Source organism: Engystomops pustulosus, chromosome 5 (genome assembly GCF_040894005.1).
Source record: "Engystomops pustulosus chromosome 5, aEngPut4.maternal, whole genome shotgun sequence".
NCBI lineage: Eukaryota > Metazoa > Chordata > Amphibia > Anura > Leptodactylidae > Engystomops > Engystomops pustulosus.
Genome location: NC_092415.1, coordinates 132,559,063 through 132,579,959, shown reverse-complemented (window position 1 = coordinate 132,579,959; position 20,897 = coordinate 132,559,063). Strand labels below are relative to the sequence as shown.

The window sequence follows — 20,897 nt, the reverse complement described above, 5'->3', positions numbered from 1 at the left end:
CGATCGCGGGTGTTACACTGGGGTGCTGGCTATTAGTTACAGCCGGCACCCCGTCTTTCCCGATGCCGGTTCGGCTCAGATCTTGAGCTGAACCGGCATCAGCTCAGCGTCCGATATATCGGACGCTGAGCGCTAAGTCACTGCGCTCAGCGTCCGATATATCGGACGCTGAGCGTTAAGAGGTTAAAGAACCTCCAGACTCCAGAAAATCTAGCCCTCGCCACGGGAGCTTCACTACGTGAAACATTTGGCGCTGATGCACTAGCTCTGGCCCTGACTCTCCGTCTGGCCCCACCACTGCCTCTTCCAACCTGTTCTCGTCAAGGACTCGCCTCCGTCTCAGAAGCACTGTGTTCACCCGGCCTATCAACCCAACTTGGGTCTGTCACCTCATCATCCTCCGATCCCTCAGTCTGCTCCCCCTTCGGACTTCCTGCTCTGACAACAACTTCACCACTGTCTGACAACCGTGTCTCCTCATGGTCCGACACCTCTTTACACACTTCTTCCACTACGTCAACAATGTCATCATCACCCACAGACTGCGACCGGTGGAAAACCTGGGCATCGGGAAAGAGCAACCGGACAAGTGGTTTGTGACTCTGGGAAGGGTCCAGAAAACAGTTCCTCAGAGTATGCCGGTTCAAATGCCAAATTTTCCTGGGAGGCGGCAGACTGGGGGGAAGGAGGCTGAGGTGGAGGAGCTGAAGGAGTGCGGATTTCGGTGACATGGGTGGACTGCATGGAAGACCGACTGGTGGACAAATGGCTAGAAGCATTGTCCGCAATCCACAACATCACCTGTTCGCACTGTTCTGGCCTCAACAGTGCTCTACCACGAGTCCCAGTAACTTGAGACGTGAACCTAGGGAGTGTAGCTCTGCGGCGTTCCCCTGCTCCCTCATCAGCAGGTGGTGTCTCACCCTGCCCAGGACCACGGCATCTGACCCCTGCAGTAGTTGGATGCCCAGGCCCTCGTCCCCTACCCCTAGGGTTCAACATTTTCAAAATTTAAGTGTAAACTTTTTTGTGTGTTTTTTTTGTTTTTTGTGTTTTTTTTTTTTTTTTTAACAAAAAGATCAGTAGAAATCACACAGCAACCACAGGAGATGATGATGATGATTGCTATGGCTAGTTTCTAACCTACACTGACAGCACACAACAGGATTTTGTGCTGTGCCTGTGATGAAAAAAAAAAAAGTGGCAGACTGTGCCTAATTCAATCAAATCCCTAATAAAATTGTCCCACTTAGGTGTTTGAGATGGATATGTGTGTCATTAAGAGCTAAATAGATCGTTTGCAAGTCTCCCTGCAAATTCGTCACAATATGGTACTAGCTGCACTACTAGTGACAGCAAGCCCAGCCACAAGCAAAGAAAAAAAAAATATTCTAGCCCTAACAAGGTTGTTGAGTTCTTGTAGACTCACTCCTGCCTAACAGTAAGCTAATATAACACCCTAACGCTATCCCTGCAGCAGCAGCAGCTCTCTCCCTAACGGCATCCAGACAGAGAATGATGCGAGCAGTGCGGGCAGGGGCTAGTCTATTCCAGGGTCACCTGATCAGGCCAGCCAACCACTGCTATCGACGTGTAAGTGTACCACGTCATGCTGGGTGGAGTGCAGAGTCTCCTGGCTTGTGATTGGCTCTGTTTCTGGCCGCCAAAAATCAAAACGGCGGGAGATGCCATTTTCTCGAGCTGGCGAAACATTCGTCCGAGCAACGAGCAGTTTCGAGTACGCTAATGCTCGAACGAGTGTGTTCGCTCATCTCTAGTGTTAACCTTAAAACTGTATTGAGTTTGTATCCCTAAGCTTTTGGACCCGCAGATACAAACTCAGTGATGTGCGAGTCATCAGGAATCTATAAAATCAGAAACCTCGTAGTAAGGTAGAAAGACGTACTGAGCAGTTCATCGGGGTCATTCACAATGCTGGTACAGGGTAAACTTTCCCCATAAGGAATTTAAGAAAAATATGGAGATATGTCTTTTAGCAGGGTTTACTGAATTATTGGCAGCATCTAATTGTATAATGGACCATAATGGACACCGCTGAGGACACTGTCCAGTAAAGTTTGAATGGCTTCATGCACAGCTCTATCAGCCTCTTCAAATGATTGTATACGATCTTATATAAAAGGCATATCAGTGATATTGCACATTATCTATTGCTTTCACTGCAAATATGTTAAACAGGCGCTATGAAAATATATTGCAGGAACATTATTTTAACCCTAAAGCTGTGGGTACTTTTGGGGGTGTTAAAAACTTGTACAGAAAAGAAATATGGAATAAACAGAAAAGAACTTTGTGCAGGGCTAACACATCAAGATGCCTGTACGCTGCATAAACCTGTAAGAAAAAACTAAGCAAGAAACAAGGTTATTGTTTCAGATACAGTCGCACAATGGCAAGCTGATCTTGTTAGCATGATAGAATATTCAAAAGAAAATGATAGCCTGAAATATATTTTAACATGAAGTCCTTTCCAAATATGCATGGTGCGTCAGTTTGAGAGCCTTTGAGGTGAATCATTTCAAGGTAAATTTGTCTATTGTTGATGACCTAATGGAGAGGGTTAGTGAAAGTAGCAAAATAGAAAAAAGCATTTACTAAGTACGTTCATCATAGAAATCAAAGCATATGATATTTGGTGCAAAACAGATTTTGTCTGGATAATATGAGTCGTACTTGGAACTTTTTAATAATCTGTGTGATACATTGCAAATTCTTACATTAGCTCAACAAATGTATCCTGGGAAAACACGTTTCTTCTTAGAAGCTTTTGAAGATACCAGAAGTGAGCCTTTTCATAGTTTCTACGGTTGAAAAAAGACACTTGTCCATCCAAGTTCAACCAAGGAAGGGAAGGGATTGGATGAGGAAGGGATTTAGGGGAAACAATTCTATATAGCATAACCATCAATGTTATTTAGGTGTAAAAAGGCATCAAGACCCTTTTTGAAGCTCTCCGCTGTCCCTGCTGTGACCAGCGCCTGAGGCAGGCTATTCCACAGATTGACCGTTCTCATAGTAAAAAAGCCCTGTCGCCTCCGGTGATTAAACCTTGATTTCTCCAAACGGAGACAGTGCCCCCTCGTCTTTTGATTTGATCTAATCTGAAACAACTTACCACCATATTTTTTGTATGGACCATTCATATATTTAAATAAATTAATCATGTCCCCTCGTAGTCGTCTCTTTTCCAGACTAAATAAATCTAGTTGTTTTAATCTTTCCTCATAACTGAGACCCTCCATACCCCTTATCATTTTTGTGGGTCTACGTTGAACCCTCTCCAGCTCCAGGGCATCCTTTTTATGGACCGGTGCCCAGAACTGGACAGCATATTCCAGGTGAGGCCGAACCAATGCCTTGTATAGTGGTAATATTACATCCCTATCACGAGAGTCCATACCACTTTTGATACATGACAAGATCCTACTGGCTTTAGAGGCAGCTGATTGACATTGCATGCTGTTATTCAATTTATGATCTACTAGTACCCCCAGGTCCTTCTCAACAAGGGACTCTCCCAGATTTACTCCCCCAAGGACATATTTTGCCTTTGGATTATTGGCCCCCAGGTGCATAACCTTACATTTATCCACATTAAACCTCATTTGCCAAGTGGATGACCAAACATTCAGTTTGTCCAAGTCACCCTGCAGCCTATGAACATCCTCCATAGACTGTATCACACTACACAGTTTGGTGTCATCTGCAAAAATAGACACAGTGCTATTAATTCCTACCTCTATATCATTAATAAATATATTAAATAGTAGTGGGCCAAGCACAGAATCCTGGGGTACACCACTCATAACTGGTGACCATTCCGAGTAGGAATCATTGACCACAACTCTCTGGATACGATCCTTCAGCCAGTTTTCAATCCAATTGCAAATGATTTCTGCCAAACCAATAGCCCTAATTTTACCCATCAGGCGTCTATGAGGGACAGTGTCAAATGCCTTTGCAAAGTCCAAGAACACAATATCCACAGCTGCTCCTCCATCCAGGCATCTGCTCACCTCTTCATAAAAGCAGATAAGGTTAGTTTGACAACTTCTATTCTTAGTAAACCCATGCTGGCTGTCACTTATTATACTATCTGATGTCACATACTCCAGTATGTAGTCTTTTACTAACCCTTCCAATACTTTCCCCACAATGGAAGTTAAGCTTACAGGCCTGTAATTTCCAGGCGAAGTTCTAGAGCCCTTTTTATATATTGGCACCACATTTGCCTTGCGCCAGTCACTTGGCACCACACCAGACATTACAGAATCCCTGAAGATTTTAGCCAGCGGTACAGCAATAACAGAACTGAGTTCTTTAAGAACTCTGGGGTGTAACCCATCTGGTCCAGGAGCTTTGTACACATTGATTTTATTGAGCTTAGATTGGATAATGTCTACATTTAGCCAGCCTAGTATATCACAGGATCCATGACCCGCACTGGCACCACCCAAGTCAGAAGTTCTCTCTTCTATTGTATAAACGGAGCTAAAAAACCTATTAAGTATCTCCGCCTTCTCCGGGTCTCCAGTCACCGATGCCCCATTTTCAGAATAAAGGGGTCCAACCTGTTGTGACCCATTTTTTTTTGCATTGATATACCTAAAAAAATTCTTGGGATTTGTTTTGCTATCTTTCGCTACCTGTCTTTCATTTTGTATTTTGGCTGATTTTATTTCTTTTTTACAGATTTTGGTAAGTTTTTTGTAAGTATTGAAAGCCTCAGGTGACCCGTCAGATTTATATTTTTTAAATGCCCTCTTTTTCTCATTAATTGCCCTTTTAACTGTAGCTGTAAGCCACGCGGGGTGTAATCTAGCCCGTCTATACTTGTTACCTATTGGAATAAATTTAGAAGAAGTATAAAAACCCAGGATAGATTTGAATTTCTCCCATTTAACATTAGTATCACCATGTGACAGTATCTGATCCCAGTCTATATCCTGTATTGCAGCCCTGAATTTTTGGAAATTAGCCCTCTTAAAATTCAAAGTTTTCGATTTTCCCACCTGTTTCTGCTTTTTACCATTTGGTACCATTTGGCTTTTGGCCATTTATTAGTGAATGTAAGGGGTAATAGACCAGAGCAGCTTCGATTACGATCAGGATCCCATCAGCTTTACCAGCTGTGTATATTCAAAAGAAAAATAGCTTAAATGAAATTATTTAGGACCTTTGGTCAATCCACTCCTTGTACATAGTACTGACAAGATGTCAGAGAAATTAAGACACAACTGGGCTCTCTTAAAAACTACTGCTGAAGGCCACTCCAGTCAGAAAATCTATTTTGCACAAGGTGAGAGATGATTTAATCTCTGCCATAGGGGAAATTGCTTTGAATACCTTAAAAAGGGAAATACCACTAAAATAAATTCAGAAAAACATACTAGAGATGTAGAAAACCCTGGGCATAAAGAAGAAGCGCTTAGGGAATAAATCCCAAGGGTTCATAGCTCCGCTATTAGGATTTGTAATTCCATTATTATCAGGTCTACTTTTTAACAGGTTAGAACATAAGACTAAGATGTACTTGGTGCCAAAACATGAGCTTACCAAGATAAGTCAGCCTTTTACACCCGCAAATAACAATAGTCAGAGAGTAATTTAACATCTTGAAGATGAAATTGCTAACATTTTACACAGGACTGACTTGCAGGATGATGTGAAAATGAATGAAGTACAGCTATTTACTACAAAGATACTTAACATATACATTGTCACCTATATAAACAGATAGAGCAGGCTGCACAGAAGGGCACAGTAGCGATAATGGAAGACTTTTACTTTCCAAATATAAATTGGGATCTTATCAACTTTCTGCAGGATAATTTTATGGTACAGCTAACAGTAAACAGCAAAAACATGTGGGAAAATCAAAAACATAGAATTTTAGGAAGGCTAATTTCCAGAGATTCAGGGCTGCAATACAGGATATAGACTGGGATGATATTAATGTTAAATGTGGGACATTCAAATCTATACTGGGTTTTGGCACACGAGATCGGATTGAACGCGATGGAAATCGGGGGTGTTGACGTACGGAAACCCAACGGATTCGGAAAAACTGACGCATATAAAAAAAAGTGTCGCTTGACACGCGCTTACCTGCACCCAGCCTGGCTTGGTGAACTACAGTGCACTCCGATGGAATTCACCGCTGCAGCGACACCAGGTGGACGTCGGGAGAACTACCTTAGTGAATCGCCGGAAGACCCGAATCCTCCACACAGAACGCGCCGCTGGATCGCGAATGGACCGGTAAGTAAATCTGCCCCATTGTGTTCTTGGACTTCACAAAGGCATTTGACAGTGTCAAATTTGCAATTGGATTGAAAACTGTCTGAAGGATCGCATCCAGAGAGTTGTGGTCAATGATCCTACTCAGAATGGTCACCAGTTATAAGTGGTGTAACCCAGGGTTCTGTGCTTGGCCCACTACTATTTAATTTAACAATTAATGTTATAGAGGTAGGAATGGATAGCACTGTGTCTATTTTTGCAGATGACACCCAGCTGTGTAGTGTAATACAGTCTATGGAGGATGTTCATAGGCTGCAGGGTGACTGAGTGTTTGGTTGTCCACTTGGCAAATGAGCTTCAATGTGGATAAATGTAAGGTTAGGCACCTGGGGGGTAAAATATGTCCTTGCGGGAGTAAATCTAAAAGAATCCCTTGTTGAGAAGGACCTGGGGGTACTAGTAGATCATAAATTTAAAAACAGCATGCAATGTAAATCAGCTGTATCAAAAGTGGTATGGATTCTCGGGATAGGGATGTAATATTACCACTGTACAAGGCATTGGTTCGGCCTCACCTGGAATATGCTGTCCAGTTCTGGGCACTGGTCCATAAAAAAGATGGCCTGGAGCTGGAGAGAGGGTACAATGAAGAGCCACAAAAATAATAAGGAGTATGGAGAGTCTCAGTCATGAGGAAAGATTAAAACAACTAGGTTTATTTAGTCTGAAAAAGTGACGTCTAATAGGGGAAATGATTAATAAATATATGAAAGGTCCATGCTAAAAATAAGGTGGAAACGTGTTTCAGACTAAATCAAATCAAAAGACAAGGGGGCACTGTATTCGTTTGGAGAAAGCAAGGTTTAATCACCAGAGGCGACAAGGCTTTTTTACTATGAGAACTGTCAATCTGTGGAATAGCCTGCCTCAGGCACTGGTCACAGCCGGGACAGCAGATAGCTTCAAGAAGGGTCTAGATGCCTTTTTACACCTAAATAACATTGATTGTTATGCTATATAGAATTGTTTCCCCTAATTCCCTTCCTCATGCAATCCCTTCCCTTCCTTGGTTGAACTTGATGGACAAGTGTCTTTTTTCAACCGTATAAACTATGACATCAGTTCTAGGGAAGGGTGTTGTTTTTTTTCTCCCAAACAAATAGCAAGAAAAAAATCTTGTATAATCAGCTCACCAGCTCTGTTCAAGCAGTCCACATGGTTTTGACTCTGGACACTCCAGCACGGAGAACCTCAGTCACAGGTGCATGCATAGGTAATGTGAAGAAAACGGTTTCCAGCTGGACATCAGGAGTCGGTTTGTAGATAAAATGTAGCAAAATTTATTTTGTTTCCATTAAAAATAACAAAAATTGCAAATGACACAACACATGGAGAGCTATGAATAAGGTATAACTACTGAAACGCGTAAGCTTTGATGCTATTTCTGCTCCATGTGCTGTGTCATTTGCAATTTGTTATTTTTAATGGAAATAAAATAAAATTTGCTACATTTTATCTACAAACTGACTCCTGATGTCCAGCTGGAAACAGTTTTCTTCACATTGTTTTTTTTCTGCTTTGAACCTCTAGTGTTCTTTACCATGAGAACTGTCAATATGTGTAATAGCCTGCCTGAGGCGCTGGTCACAGTAGAGACAACAGAAGGCTTCAAGAAGGGTCTAGAGGCCTTTTTACACCTAAATAACATTGACGGTTATGTTATATAGGATTATTTCCCCTAAATCCCTTCCTCATCCAATTCCTTCCCTTAGTTGAACTTGATGGATATGTGTGTTGTTTCAACCATATACACTATGATACTATAACAAATACACCATCTGATAAAAGTGAATTTATTTATAATGTTGTCCCAGGCTCTTACATGGTAGACTTGATATGAAATACAACTCAAAGTAAGGCCCGCACATACGCTACAGGAAACAAAGCTTCCAAGCTTCTCAGTAATGCAATAAACCAACGGAAAGTGGCCAATGTTATAGAGAAAATATTGAATGAAAAAGGGGAACTGCTGTTTGATCCACAGGCAATATTGGAGGTCTTTAGAAACTATTATTCGTCATTATACAGATGTAATAAAAAGGCGGAAAAAATCAAAAGCCCCTGGCCCAGACGGGATAATTAATGAATATTACATATTATTTAGTGAGACACTAATTCCGTATCTGACTGTCCTTTTTAATAAATTTCTTGAGGGTGAGGTTATCCCTGAAGAAATGCAGGAAGCCAAAATTATTATGATTCATAAAAGTGGGAAAGATCCTTGTATTCCATCAAATTATAGGCCAATCTCACTTTTAAACTCGGACTTTAAAATATTTTCATCTATATTAGCTAGGAGAATGTCGGCTGTATTATATAGATTACTGTCACCTGATCAGGTTGGTTTTATTAGAGGGAAGCAGACAAGAGATGCAACAAGAAGACTGCTTAATCTGGTCCAGATAGCAGATGCCTCGAGGGCCCCCAGTGCAGTCCTGTCATTAGATGCTGAAAAAGCATTTGACAGGGTGCACTGGGGGTTCCTTTATGCATCATTGGAAAACTTTGGATTTAGTGGACGCTATTTGAATGCAATAATGTCGTTATACAGCAAGCCATCGGCAACAGTAACAAATGCAGGGCTTCACTCTACTAAGTTTTACCTTTCAAACGGTACTCGACAGGGGTGTCCCCTGTCACCCCTTATCTTCAATCTACATATTGAGTCGCTTGCACAAACTATCAGATTGGATAGCAAAATCAAGGGAATTACTACTAAGTCAGGTATCTATACTATTGGATTATATGCAGATGACGTGATTATTACCTGCCAAAATCCAATGAGATCTATGTCTAGATTAAGGATGGTTCTAGACGAATATGCAGAGGTCTCCCTTTATAAATTGGACGAAAAAAAAGTCTCAGATTATTTTGATTCATACTTCCAAGATCGAAAGCCTTGCAATAAAAACTGCCTTTAAATTTGTTTGGCCTACGAAGGGAATAGAGTACTTAGGAGTTTTAATCGACAAATCGATTGAAAAAATCATTAAACTAAAATCATTAAACTAAAATAAAAACTTATGATAAAGTTAACAGGGGAACTGGATAAATTTGCCATATTACCCTTCTCGTGGGTCGCAAGAATTAATTTAGTAAAAATGTATCTCATACCGCACTTTTTATATCTGGTGAGATGTATACCAGTTAGGTTTCCTCTGGAATATTGGAGACAACTACAAAAATTGTTTCTTAAATTTATATGGGCAGGTAAGGCATCGCGGATAAATAGAAAAACATCAATAGAGAAAGGTGGGTTGGGAGTCCCCGATATTGTATTATATCATAAGGCAGCAATTATTGAGCAAATTAAGTGTTTCTGGGATAATAAATATAACAACATTTGGACCAAAATAGAAGACGCAGAAATTGGCCCGATTACAGTAAAGGGGGCCATTTTATTAAAATACTTGGCCTCATTTAGGTTAGAACCTTTCTTACGAACAACAAAGGATCTCTTGTATACTTGGAATAAAAAAACCAAAGAGAATTTGCGTATAAATATTAATTATGGAGACATCAAATTGGAATTTCTGAAGGAAATAGGTCTAAACCTTCATTTACATCTGTGTGAAAAATTAGGCATCAGGACATTAGGGAATTTAATTGCCAATGGGGCGCTGATCCCTCTTTCCACATTATGCAAAGATGAGCTGTTATTTAATAGACTGTTTATGCAATATTTAGGTCTAAAGAGCTGGGTTATTAAAACAATCTATTGAAGAGGATAAGGGAAAATGCATCTGAATGCTCCAAGTTTAATAAATTCCTTTATGGGACGGATACATTGAAGGGAGGAATCTCTATGGTTTATAAAGACCTGCAAAGTACTGAGTGCCAAAAAAAACTGGGCTATATGATAAATTGGGAGAAGGATTTGGGGAATTCATTCTCACTAAACCAGTGGCAACTAGCCGTGTCACGACCATATAAAATATATTATTGCATAAACCACATTGAGACGCTTCGTAAGCTACAGACAAGATGCTAAGCATCTCCATCGCGACTAGCAAAATTTTGACAGCTGTTGGCTCTGTGAAGAGAAGGGAGCAAATTTATTACATATTTGGTGGAACTGCAGCAGTATTAAAACTTTCTGGGGGGAAGTCCAGAATCTGATTAAGCAGATCTGGTGCCCAATAATTGAGCTAAGTCCGGAACTTGCTCTTCTGAATTTAAATATGGAGATAATTCCACCAGAATGCAGATGGTCTGTAGCTAGAATGCTAGCAGAAGGAAGAAAAGCCATAGCATTATTCTGGAAAGAGCCAAAGTGTCCAGACTCAAAATCAGTTATGAGGGATCTTAAGCAAATCTGTCAATATGAGAAAATTTTAAAGAGAAAGCCATCTTAATAACAACCAATTTTGATAATAAATGGGAAAAATGGATACTATATGCATCGAACAATGATATACTTTTATAAAAGTTTAAAGCTTTCTATATAATTGTTTTTCTATTGTTATTTTTGTTTATTTATTATTCTTATTTTTTTTTTTCTCTCCCTCTGTCTCCTCTTCTTCTTTTTTGCTGTTTCTCAAGTGCCTACGAGATATTAAAATCTCATGCCTTAATAGGGAATAGACATATTTATGTCTGTAAAGTAGCTGTATTATGTAAAATAGTACCTAAATAGATTCATGATATAGAAATACGTTTTGATGGAACCTTATATATGCTATGATGTACTGTTACAAGTATAAATGTAATGTTAAAATCTTAATAAAAGAATTTAAAAAAATAAAATGTACCACCTCCATCAACCCCAAGTCCTTCAATTCATTAAAAGGTCTTTCTAGTTGACATCTCCATCTAGTGCCCACCAATCACAAGCAACCGTTGTCAAATTCTCCAGCTCCTGATTGATGGCTGTCTTGACTTCTACAGTCTCGGAAAACCCAACTGACAGTAGAGATTAGCATACTGGATAATAAAGGTCCCCTGTAAGTATGGAAGTTATACTGAGCTCGGGAAGAAAAAGTCCACCTACACCAGAATCGGTGAAACAATGCCAATTAAAGTACACAATGGGGCAGATTTACTTACCCGGTCCATTCGCGATCCAGCGCTGATTCGGGTCTTCCGGCGAATCACCAAGTCCGTCGGAGTTCACTGGAGTTCACCAAGCCAGGCCGGTTGCAGGTAAGCACGTGTCAAGCGACACGTTTTTTTTAAAAAAAATGGATTCAGTTTTTCCGAATCCGTCGAGTTTTCCGATGGCCACGCCCCCGATTTCTGTCACGTGCATGCCGGCGCCGATGCGACACAATCCAATCACGTGCGCCAAAAAAGCAGGGCAATTTTGCGCAAATCGGTAATTTTTGGGAAACACGTTGAAAAAAAAAGCGATTCGGGCCCTTAGTAAATGTGCCCCAAAGAGTTGGGGTCGATGAAGGAGGTAAAAGCTCCCCTTTAAGCAGTGTTTAGGTGGTTCACAGCCAATGGGGAATTTTTTAAAATTTACTTAATATGTTCCTTGTTTTTTGGCTCCATGTGCGAGCCAATGGCTCATTCCTAAACTCCATGGAGGAGCCATAGGGATCTGTCCACTGACTGTACTAGAATAAGGTCGTAATCTACTCTGAAGATGGGTGATATTCCTTATATATTACGGCGTTTGGATAGCAGCGGTACTTAACATTTGAACACAGAGGATGTTTTTATAAAATGTAAAGAAGGGATTAAAAAAGGTTACAAAAAGTCACAGCTTGCTCAAAAACAAAATACCTACTGGATGGGACACATTTATGCAAGCCATGGCTGAATTAAATATACCCTCTACAGTTGTGGGTAATTTAGCTACAAGAGGGAATCTGCAAGAAATAAAAATGTCACTGATTGAACCATCCTGATTTACCCCTACATGCAGCGGCCTGGTTATTTCATCTACACAGGGAACTTTACTGCCAAAGAAAAGAGTTCTACCCTTATTACAAACTGTGTGGCTATCTCTGTAAATACTGTTTCATAGTTTATACGGTTGAAAAAAGACACTTGTCTATAAAGTTCAACCAAGGAAGGGAAGGGATTGGATGAGGAAGGGATTTAGGGGAAACAATTCTATATAGCATAACCATCAATGTTATTTAGGTGTAAAAAGGCATCTAGACCCTTCTTGAAGCTCTCCGCTGTCCCTGCTGTGACCAGCGCCTGAGGCAGGCTATTCCACAGATTGACAGTTTTCATAGTTAAAAAGCCCTGTCGCCTCCAGTGATTAAACCTTGATTTCTCCAAATGGAGACATTGCCCCCTCGTCTTTTGATTTGATTTAATCTGAAACAACTTACCACCATATTTTTTGTATGGACCATCCATATATTTAAATAAATTAATCATGTCCCCATGTATTCGTCTCTTTTCCAGACTAAATAAATCTAGTTGTTTTAATCTTTCCTCATAACTAAGACCCTCCATACCCCTTATCATTTTTGTGGATCTACGTTGAACCCTCTCCAGCTGCAGGGCATCCTTTTTATGGACCAGTGCCCAGAACTGGACAGCATATTCCAGGTGAGGCCGAACCAATGCCTTGTATGGTGGTAATATTACATCCCTATCACGAGAGTCCATACCACTTTTGATACATGACAAGATCCTACTAGCTTTAGAGGCAGCTGATTGACATTGCATGCTGTTATTCAATTTATGATCTACTAGTACCCCCAGGTCCTTCTCAACAAGGGACTCTCCCAGATTTACTCCCCCAAGGACATATTTTGCCTTTGGATTATTGGCCAAGTGGATGACCAAACATTCAAATTGTCCAAGTCCCCTTGCAGCCCATGAACATCCTTCATAGACTGTATTACACTACACAGTTTGGTGTCATCTGCACAAATAGACACAGTGCTATTAATTCCTACCTCTATATCATTAATAAATATATTAAATAGTAGTGGGCCAAGCACAGAACCCTGAGTTACACCACTCATAACTGGTGACCATTTTAAGTAGGAATCATTGAACACAACTCTCTGGATACGATCCTTCAGCCAGTTTTCAATCCAATTGCAAATGATTTCTGCCAAACCAATAGCCCTAATTTTACCCATCAGGCGTCTATGAGGGACAGTGTCAAATGCCTTTGCAAAGTCCTAGAACACAATATCCACAGCTGCTCGTCCATCCAGGCATCTGCTCACCTCTTCATGGAAGCAGATAAGGTTAGTTTGACAACTTCTATTCTTAGTAAACCCATGCTGGCTGTCACTTATTATACTATTTGATGGCACATACTCCAGTATACAGTCTTATTAACCCTTCCAATAATTTCCCCACAATGGAAGTTAAGCTTACAGGCCTGTAATTGCCTGGCAAAGTTCTAGAGCCCTTTTTATATATTGGCACCACATTTGCCTTGCGCCAGTCACTTGGCTGCACACCAGACATTACGGAATCCCTGAAGATTTTAGACAGCGATACAGCAATAACAGAACTGAGTTCTTTAAGAACTCTGGGGTGTAACCCATCTGGTCCAGGAGCTTTGTACACATTGATTTTATTGAGCTTAGATTGGATGATATCTACATTCAGCCAGTCTAGTATATTACAGGGTGCATGACCCACACTGGCACCACCCAAGTCAGAAGTTCTCTCTTCTATTGTATAAACGGAGCTAAAAAACCTATTAAGTATCTCCGCCTTCTCTTGGTCTCCAGTCACCAATGCCCCATTTTCAGAATAAAATGTTCTCTTTCAAAAGTATTTCTGCATATTAACATCTTCCCGCTCTGCGTCCAATATATCGGACCCTGAGCGCAGTGACTTGGTGCTCAGTCTCCGATATATCGGATGCAGCGCTGATGCTGGTTCAGCACAAGCTCTTAGCCAACCCGGCATCGGAATACTAATGTTTAACCCGTTAAATGCCACGGTCAGCGCGACCGTGGCATTTAACCTGCTCCGATCGTTGCTATGGTAGCCCGAGGTCCGATCAGGTCAGTTAATTCATCATAAAGGCACAGTGTCAGCTTGTGGATGTGCATAGGCTGACACTGCTAATACTCTGCAATACATAAGTATCGCAGGATATTATCATAAACAAGCAATCAGATGATTTCTCGTTCATGTCCCATGGTGGAAAAAGTAAAAAAAGATGTAAAAAAAGTTAAAAAATGTTATTCAATAAAAAATAAAGCAATAAATTAATAAAAACGCCCATAATCCCCATAACATATAAAGAGACATACAGCATAAAAAAAGTCTAAATCATCACACAAACCCCACATATATAGTATCACCGCGTCCATAACAACCCGTCCAATAAAAGTATATGATTATTGGACCCGCACGATGAATGCAGTTAAAAAAAACCTGTTAAAAATCTGCAAAAAATTATGATTTTTACCTATTAAATACCACAAAAAATGCAATAAAAAGTGATCAAAAAAACATATGGGGGCTCATTTATTAAGGATCCTGCAGCCGTACTTTGGTCAGATAGTCCGATGATTTCTGATCCGTGCCGCATTTATCAATGGATTTTGGCGTATCGGTGCCGGCTTTCATGTGACACAAATCGGGAGGGCGGACGATTTAACTTTGAAATTGTGCCGCAATGCAAGCACTTACATGCACCAGGAAGAAGAAGGTGAATTCCGGTGGAATTGAGCGTGGAAGTGACACATGCAGGATATCGGGCGCAAGATCTTAGTGAATCGCAGCAGAGTTCATCCTCGTCAGACATTCCGGATCAGGGATTATCCAGAGATCGGGTAAGTAAATGTGCCAGTATTTACTACAGAATGATACTGTTGCAAAGTACAACATGTACCGCAAAAAAAAAGCCATCAACCAACTTCCGTAGCCAAAAAAATAAAAATGTTATGCCACTTGAAAGATGGCGATGCAAAAATTATAGATTTTTCCCCACATTAGGGTTTTATTTGGCAAATTTAGTACAACTTAAGAAATAATATTCATGTCTGGTATCCCCGTAATCGCATTGACCCATAGAATAATGATAACATGATTAATAGGCTATACGGTGAACACACACACAAAAAAAAAGTTAAAAATCCAGTACAGAATTGATGCTTTTCTACTCCTGCCCTAAAAAAAAAGTTTCTAAATTCAATTTGTTAGCCGCGTGACATCAAAATAAATTATCCCGACATTTCAAAAATTAGCTAATTTTTCAAAAAAAGTCATCATTTTTTTAAAATGTGTAAATAAACGCTAAACTTATCAGCAAACATTTACCACTAAAATGAAGTACAACATGTGAGGAAAAAACAATCTCAGAATCGCTTTGATAAGTAATACTGTTCAAAAGTTATAACCATATAAAGCGACTCATGTCAGAATCCAAAAATGGGGCTGAGCCTTAAAGGGGTATTCTCATCTGGGCATTAACATTCAGTTTGATTAATTAATTCAGTTTGATTAATTAATAAACATTTCTTCAAGTGGATGTTATTAAAAAAAATGTTCCCGTGTTAAGATAATTTTCCATAAATGTAGTCATTTTGTCCCTTAGAAACGAGATGGCTTTCTCGGATATGGCCACCTCTGCTGGAGTGAGTGCACAAAGAAACAAAAGGTTATTGTATATGAAATGTCTGGTAGTTATGTCGTACAGCCGTCCTGTGGTAATGATTGCTGAATCCTGGTGGTCCGGCAGGACTCTATAGCGCATGTCTGGCCACCGCTGCCAGAGTGTGACGTGGTCGTATCCGAGGAAGCTATCTCGTTTCTAAGGGACAACATGACTACATTTATGAGAAATTATCTTCACACAGGATCATTTTTTTTAATAACATCCAATTGAAGAAATGTTTATATATGGCAGATTAATGCTATAAACTGTCTGCGTCCCATTTTATTCAATTCATTTTCCATATGTAAACATTTCTTCAATTGGATCTTATAAAAAAAATGTTCCTGTGTGAAAATAATTTACCATAAATGTAGACATGTTGTCGCTTAGAAACGAGGCGGCTTCCTCGGATACGACCATCTCACATTTTGGTAGTAGTGGCCAGACATGTGCTATTGAGTCCTGCCTGACCATCTGGCTTCAGCATTCATTACCACAGGACAGCTGTAAGATATGCAGTAACTCCCAGACATTTCATGTATAAAAACTTTTTGTTTCCTTGTCCAATCAATCTCCACACAGGTAAAAAAATTTTTAATAACATCTAGTTGAAAAAATGTATATATATGGCAGATTATTGAAATTAAATCTGACGAGAATATCCCTTTAAGGGGTTAAAGACTGGGATATTGTTTTTTGTATCAGATTTATACAATTTAATTTACTAGTTTTATACATTTTATTATTCTTTGCTCTATACATTCAATAAAACTTTTAAACTTTGCTGCATTTCCATTTTCTTTATGTATGCTGATTTTATATCTATGATTAAACATTATATATAAATGTTTTTTTTTTTTAACATGGGATTGCATGTCTGGCGGGTGCTGGGACATGGGACTGCATGTCTGGCAGGGGCTGAGGTGGCATGAGGTGTATGTTACGTGGGACTGCATGTCTGGCAAGGTGCTGAGGTGGCATGAGGTGTATGTTACATGGGACTGCATGTCTAGCAGAGGCTGAGGCGGCATGAGGTGTATGTTACGTGGGACTGCACGTCTGGTGGGTGCTGGAACATAGGACTGCATGTCTGGCAGGAGCTGAGGTGGCATGAAGTTTATGTTACGCGGGACTGCATGTCTGACAGGGGCTAGGGTGGCATGCGGTGTATGTTACGTGGGACTGCATGTCTAGCAGGGGCCAAGGTGGCATGAGGTGCATATTACATGGGACTGCATGTCTGGCGGGTGCTTGAGGTGGCATGAGGTGTATGTTACGTAGGACTGCATGTCTGGCAGGGGCTGAGGCGGCATGAGGTGTATGTTACGTGGGACTGCATGTCTGGTGGGTGCTGGGACATGGGACGGCATGTCTGGCAGCAGCTGAGGTGGCATGAGGTTTATGTTACACGGGACTGCATGTCTGGCAGGGGCTGAGGTGGCATGAGGTGTATGATACGTGGGACTACACGTCTGGCAGGGGCCGAGGTGGTAGCAGATGACATCCTCTCTCCCCTAACCCTGCCTGCGGCTGCAGCGGATTCCTGCAGCCCGTGACCCGATTGATGCAAATTCAATTAATAAAATAATAAAAAACACACCCAGCCCACACACTCATACACAAAAAAAAAAAAATGAAATAAAATTTCTTTTTTTAAAAAAAGCTTTTTACAAAGCAACCATCAGGAATGTGCAGTATCAGCTGCAGTCTGGCCACTGGGGTTTGGCGGCGTCTGCTACAGTCTTGGTGTTTGGTGTCAGCGCATTAGCCACAGTTTGGTGGTGGGAGGTTTCGGTGGCTGCAGTCGCAGTGTGGTTGGGGGGTTGGTGGCATCCGCTCCAGTCTGGTCAGTGCATGATGTAATATCACTACAACTGCCTCAATTAGCTATTTACACACAGAAGATACTGACACATGATTTTCTTATATAAATAGCGTCTATCAACATTCTATACCGCCATGAGTTATATAATTGTATTACTGAAAATTTCATACTCCTCCCAGGCTAAAAATAGTAAGAGGAGTAATATTACCTTTCTAGAAATATCTTAGTTCGACCTCTGGGTGTACAGGACTGTGTAAAGATGCAAATTTTTGCGGGATGAGCTGATGTTTTCTTTGCTACCTTTTTGAAATCTGAATGGCCTTTAATCACTTGTTATAAATTTTTTTATATGTTTTATATATTTGGCTACTATTTTGCATTACTGGGTTCAACACCGAGAATAACCGTTATTATATTTTGATAGAAAGGACATTTTGCGGGTATACCTTACATGTTGATGATTTTTACTGTTTATTTTTATATTAGTTCTAAGGAAACGGGGTGATTTAAATATTTAGCTTTTTTATAATTTTTTTTTACTTTTTCATACCCCTGGATTGGTCCTACCTACCAATGCTACAGTACGGCACTATATATGGAGATTTAACAAATGATCTATTACAATGTACCATATATAACAGAAATATTACAGAATATACTTCTGTATTCATAGTATGGGAGCTGTATGTTTTATAGTAAATTATAAGTGGCAATGTAAATATTATTATTTTAGTACACACATAATTTATCCTAGGGATCAGTGTGGTCAGTTGTGGTGTGAGAGGTATATATGATATATGTGGGGTACAGTGTGGTCAGTTGTGGTGAGAGGTATATATGATACGTGTTGGGACGGTATGGTCAGTTGTGGTGTGAGGGGTATATATGATATATGTGGGGTCATAGTGTGGTCAGTTGTGGTTTGAGGGTCATATATGATATACGGGGGGCCACAGTGTGGTCAGTTGTGGTGTGAGGGGTATATATGAAATATGTGGGGTACACTGTGGTCAGTTGTGGTGAGAGGTATATATGATATATTTTGGGATGGTATAGTCAGTTGTGGTGTGAGGGGTATATATGATATATGTGGGGTCACAGTGTGGTCAGTTGCAGTGTGAGGAGTATATATGATATATGTGGGGGGCACAGTGTGGTCAGTTGTGGTGTGAGAGGTATATATGAAATATGTGGGGTACACTGTGGTCAGTTGTGGTGAGAGGTATATATGATATATTTTGGGATGGTATAGTCAGTTGTGGTGTGAGGGGTATATATGATATATGTGGGGGCACAGTGAGGTCAGTTGTGGTGTGAGGAGTATATATGATATATGTGGGGTCACAGTGTGGTCAGTTGTGGTGTGAGGAGTATATATGATATATGTGGGGGGCACAGTGTGGTCAGTTGTGGTGTGAGGAGTATATATGATATATGTGGGGGGCACAGTGTGGTCAGTTGTGGTGTGAGAGGTATATATGATATATGTGGGGTACAGTGTGGTCAGTTGTGGTGAGAGGTATATATGATATATGTTGGGATGGTATGGTCAGTTGTGGTGTAAGGAGTATATCTGATATATGTGGGGGTACAGTGTGGTAAGTTGTGGTGTGAGGAGTATATATGATATATGTGGGGTCACAGTGTGGTCAGTTGCAGTGTGAGGAGTATATATGATATATGTGGGGGGCACAGTGTGGTCAGTTGTGGTGTGAGAGGTATATATGAAATATGTGGGGTACACTGTGGTCAGTTGTGGTGAGAGGCATATATGATATATGTTGGGACGGTATGGTCAGTTGTGGTGTGAGGGGTATATATGATATATGTGGGGGCACAGTGTGGTCAGTAGTGATGTGAGGGATATATATGATATATGTGGGGGCACAGTGTGGTCAGTTGTGGTGTGAGGGGTATATATGATATATGTGGGGTACAGTGTGGTCAGTTGTGGTGAAAGGTATATATGATATATTTTGGGACGGTATAGTCAGTTGTGGTGTGAGGGGTATATATGATATATGTGGTGGCACAGTGAGGTCAGTTGTGGTGTGAGGAGTATATATGATATATGTGGTGGCACAGTGTGGTCAGTTGTGGTGTGAGGGGTATATATGATATATGTGGGGTACAGTGTGGTCAGTTGTGGTGAGAGGTATATATGATATATTTTGGGACGGTATAGTCAGTTGAGGTGTGAGGGGTATATATGATATATGTGGTGGCACAGTGAGGTCAGTTGTGGTGTGAGGAGTATATATGATATATGTGGGGGGCACAGTGTGGTCAGTTGTGGTGTGAGGAGTATATATGTTATGTGTGGGGGTACAGTGTGGTCAGTTGTGTGAGAGGTATATATATGATATATGTGGGGTACAGTGTGGTCAGTTGTGGTGTGAGAGGTATATATGATATATGTGGGGTACAGTGTGGTCAGTTGTGGTGAGAGGTATATATGATATATGTTGGGACGGTATGGTCAGTTGTGGTGTAAGGAGTATATATGATATATGTGGGGGCACAGTGTGGTCAGTTGTGGTGTGAGGGTATATATATGATATATGTGGGGTACAGTGTGGTCAGTTGTGGTGTGAGGGGTATATATGATATATGTGAGAGCACAGTGTGGTCAGTTGTGGTATGAGAGGTATACATGATATATGTGGGGGCACAATGTGGTCAGTAGTGATTTGAGGGATATATAGGATATATGTGGGGGCACAGTGTGGTCAGTTGTGGTGTGAGGGGTATATATGATATATGTGGAGTACAGTGTGGTCAGTTGTGGTGTGAGTGTATATATGATATATGTGGGGTATAGTGTGATCAGTTGTGGTGTAAGGGGTATATATGATATACGGGGAGGCACAGTGTGGTCAGTTGTGGTGTGAGTGTTTATATGATATATGTTGGTACAGTGTGGTCAGTTGTGGTGTTAGGGGTATATATGATATACGGGGAGGCACAGTGTGGTCAGTTGTGGTGTGAGGGGTATATATGATATATGTGGGGGTACAGTGTGGTAAGTTGTCGTGTGAGGAGTATATATGATATATGTGGGGGCACAGTGTGGTCAGTTGCGGTGTGAGGAGTATATATGATATATGTGAAAGCACAGTGTGGTCAGTTGTGGTGTGAGGGGTGTATAGGATATATGTGGGGGCACAGTGTGGTCAGTTGTGGTGTGAGGTGTATATATGATATAGGTGG

At 40.7% G+C, this 20,897-nt stretch overlaps 1 protein-coding gene across 5 annotated transcripts in view; it reads left to right on the top strand.

Moving 5' to 3' along the window:
- Nucleotides 1-20,897, top strand: part of NKD2 (NKD inhibitor of WNT signaling pathway 2) — a 237,968-nt gene that overhangs the window by 195,177 nt on the left and 21,894 nt on the right. Inside the window, exon 7 of one of the 5 annotated variants that reach the window (XM_072153078.1) lies at nt 10,867-10,985. The exons of the other annotated variants lie outside the window; for them this stretch is intronic. Within the exon in view, the coding sequence (XP_072009179.1) occupies nt 10,867-10,883 (17 nt within the window). The 3' untranslated portion in view covers nt 10,884-10,985. Of the gene's footprint in view, nt 1-10,866; nt 10,986-20,897 lie in introns of those variants that run through there. 5 annotated transcript variants of the gene reach the window in all.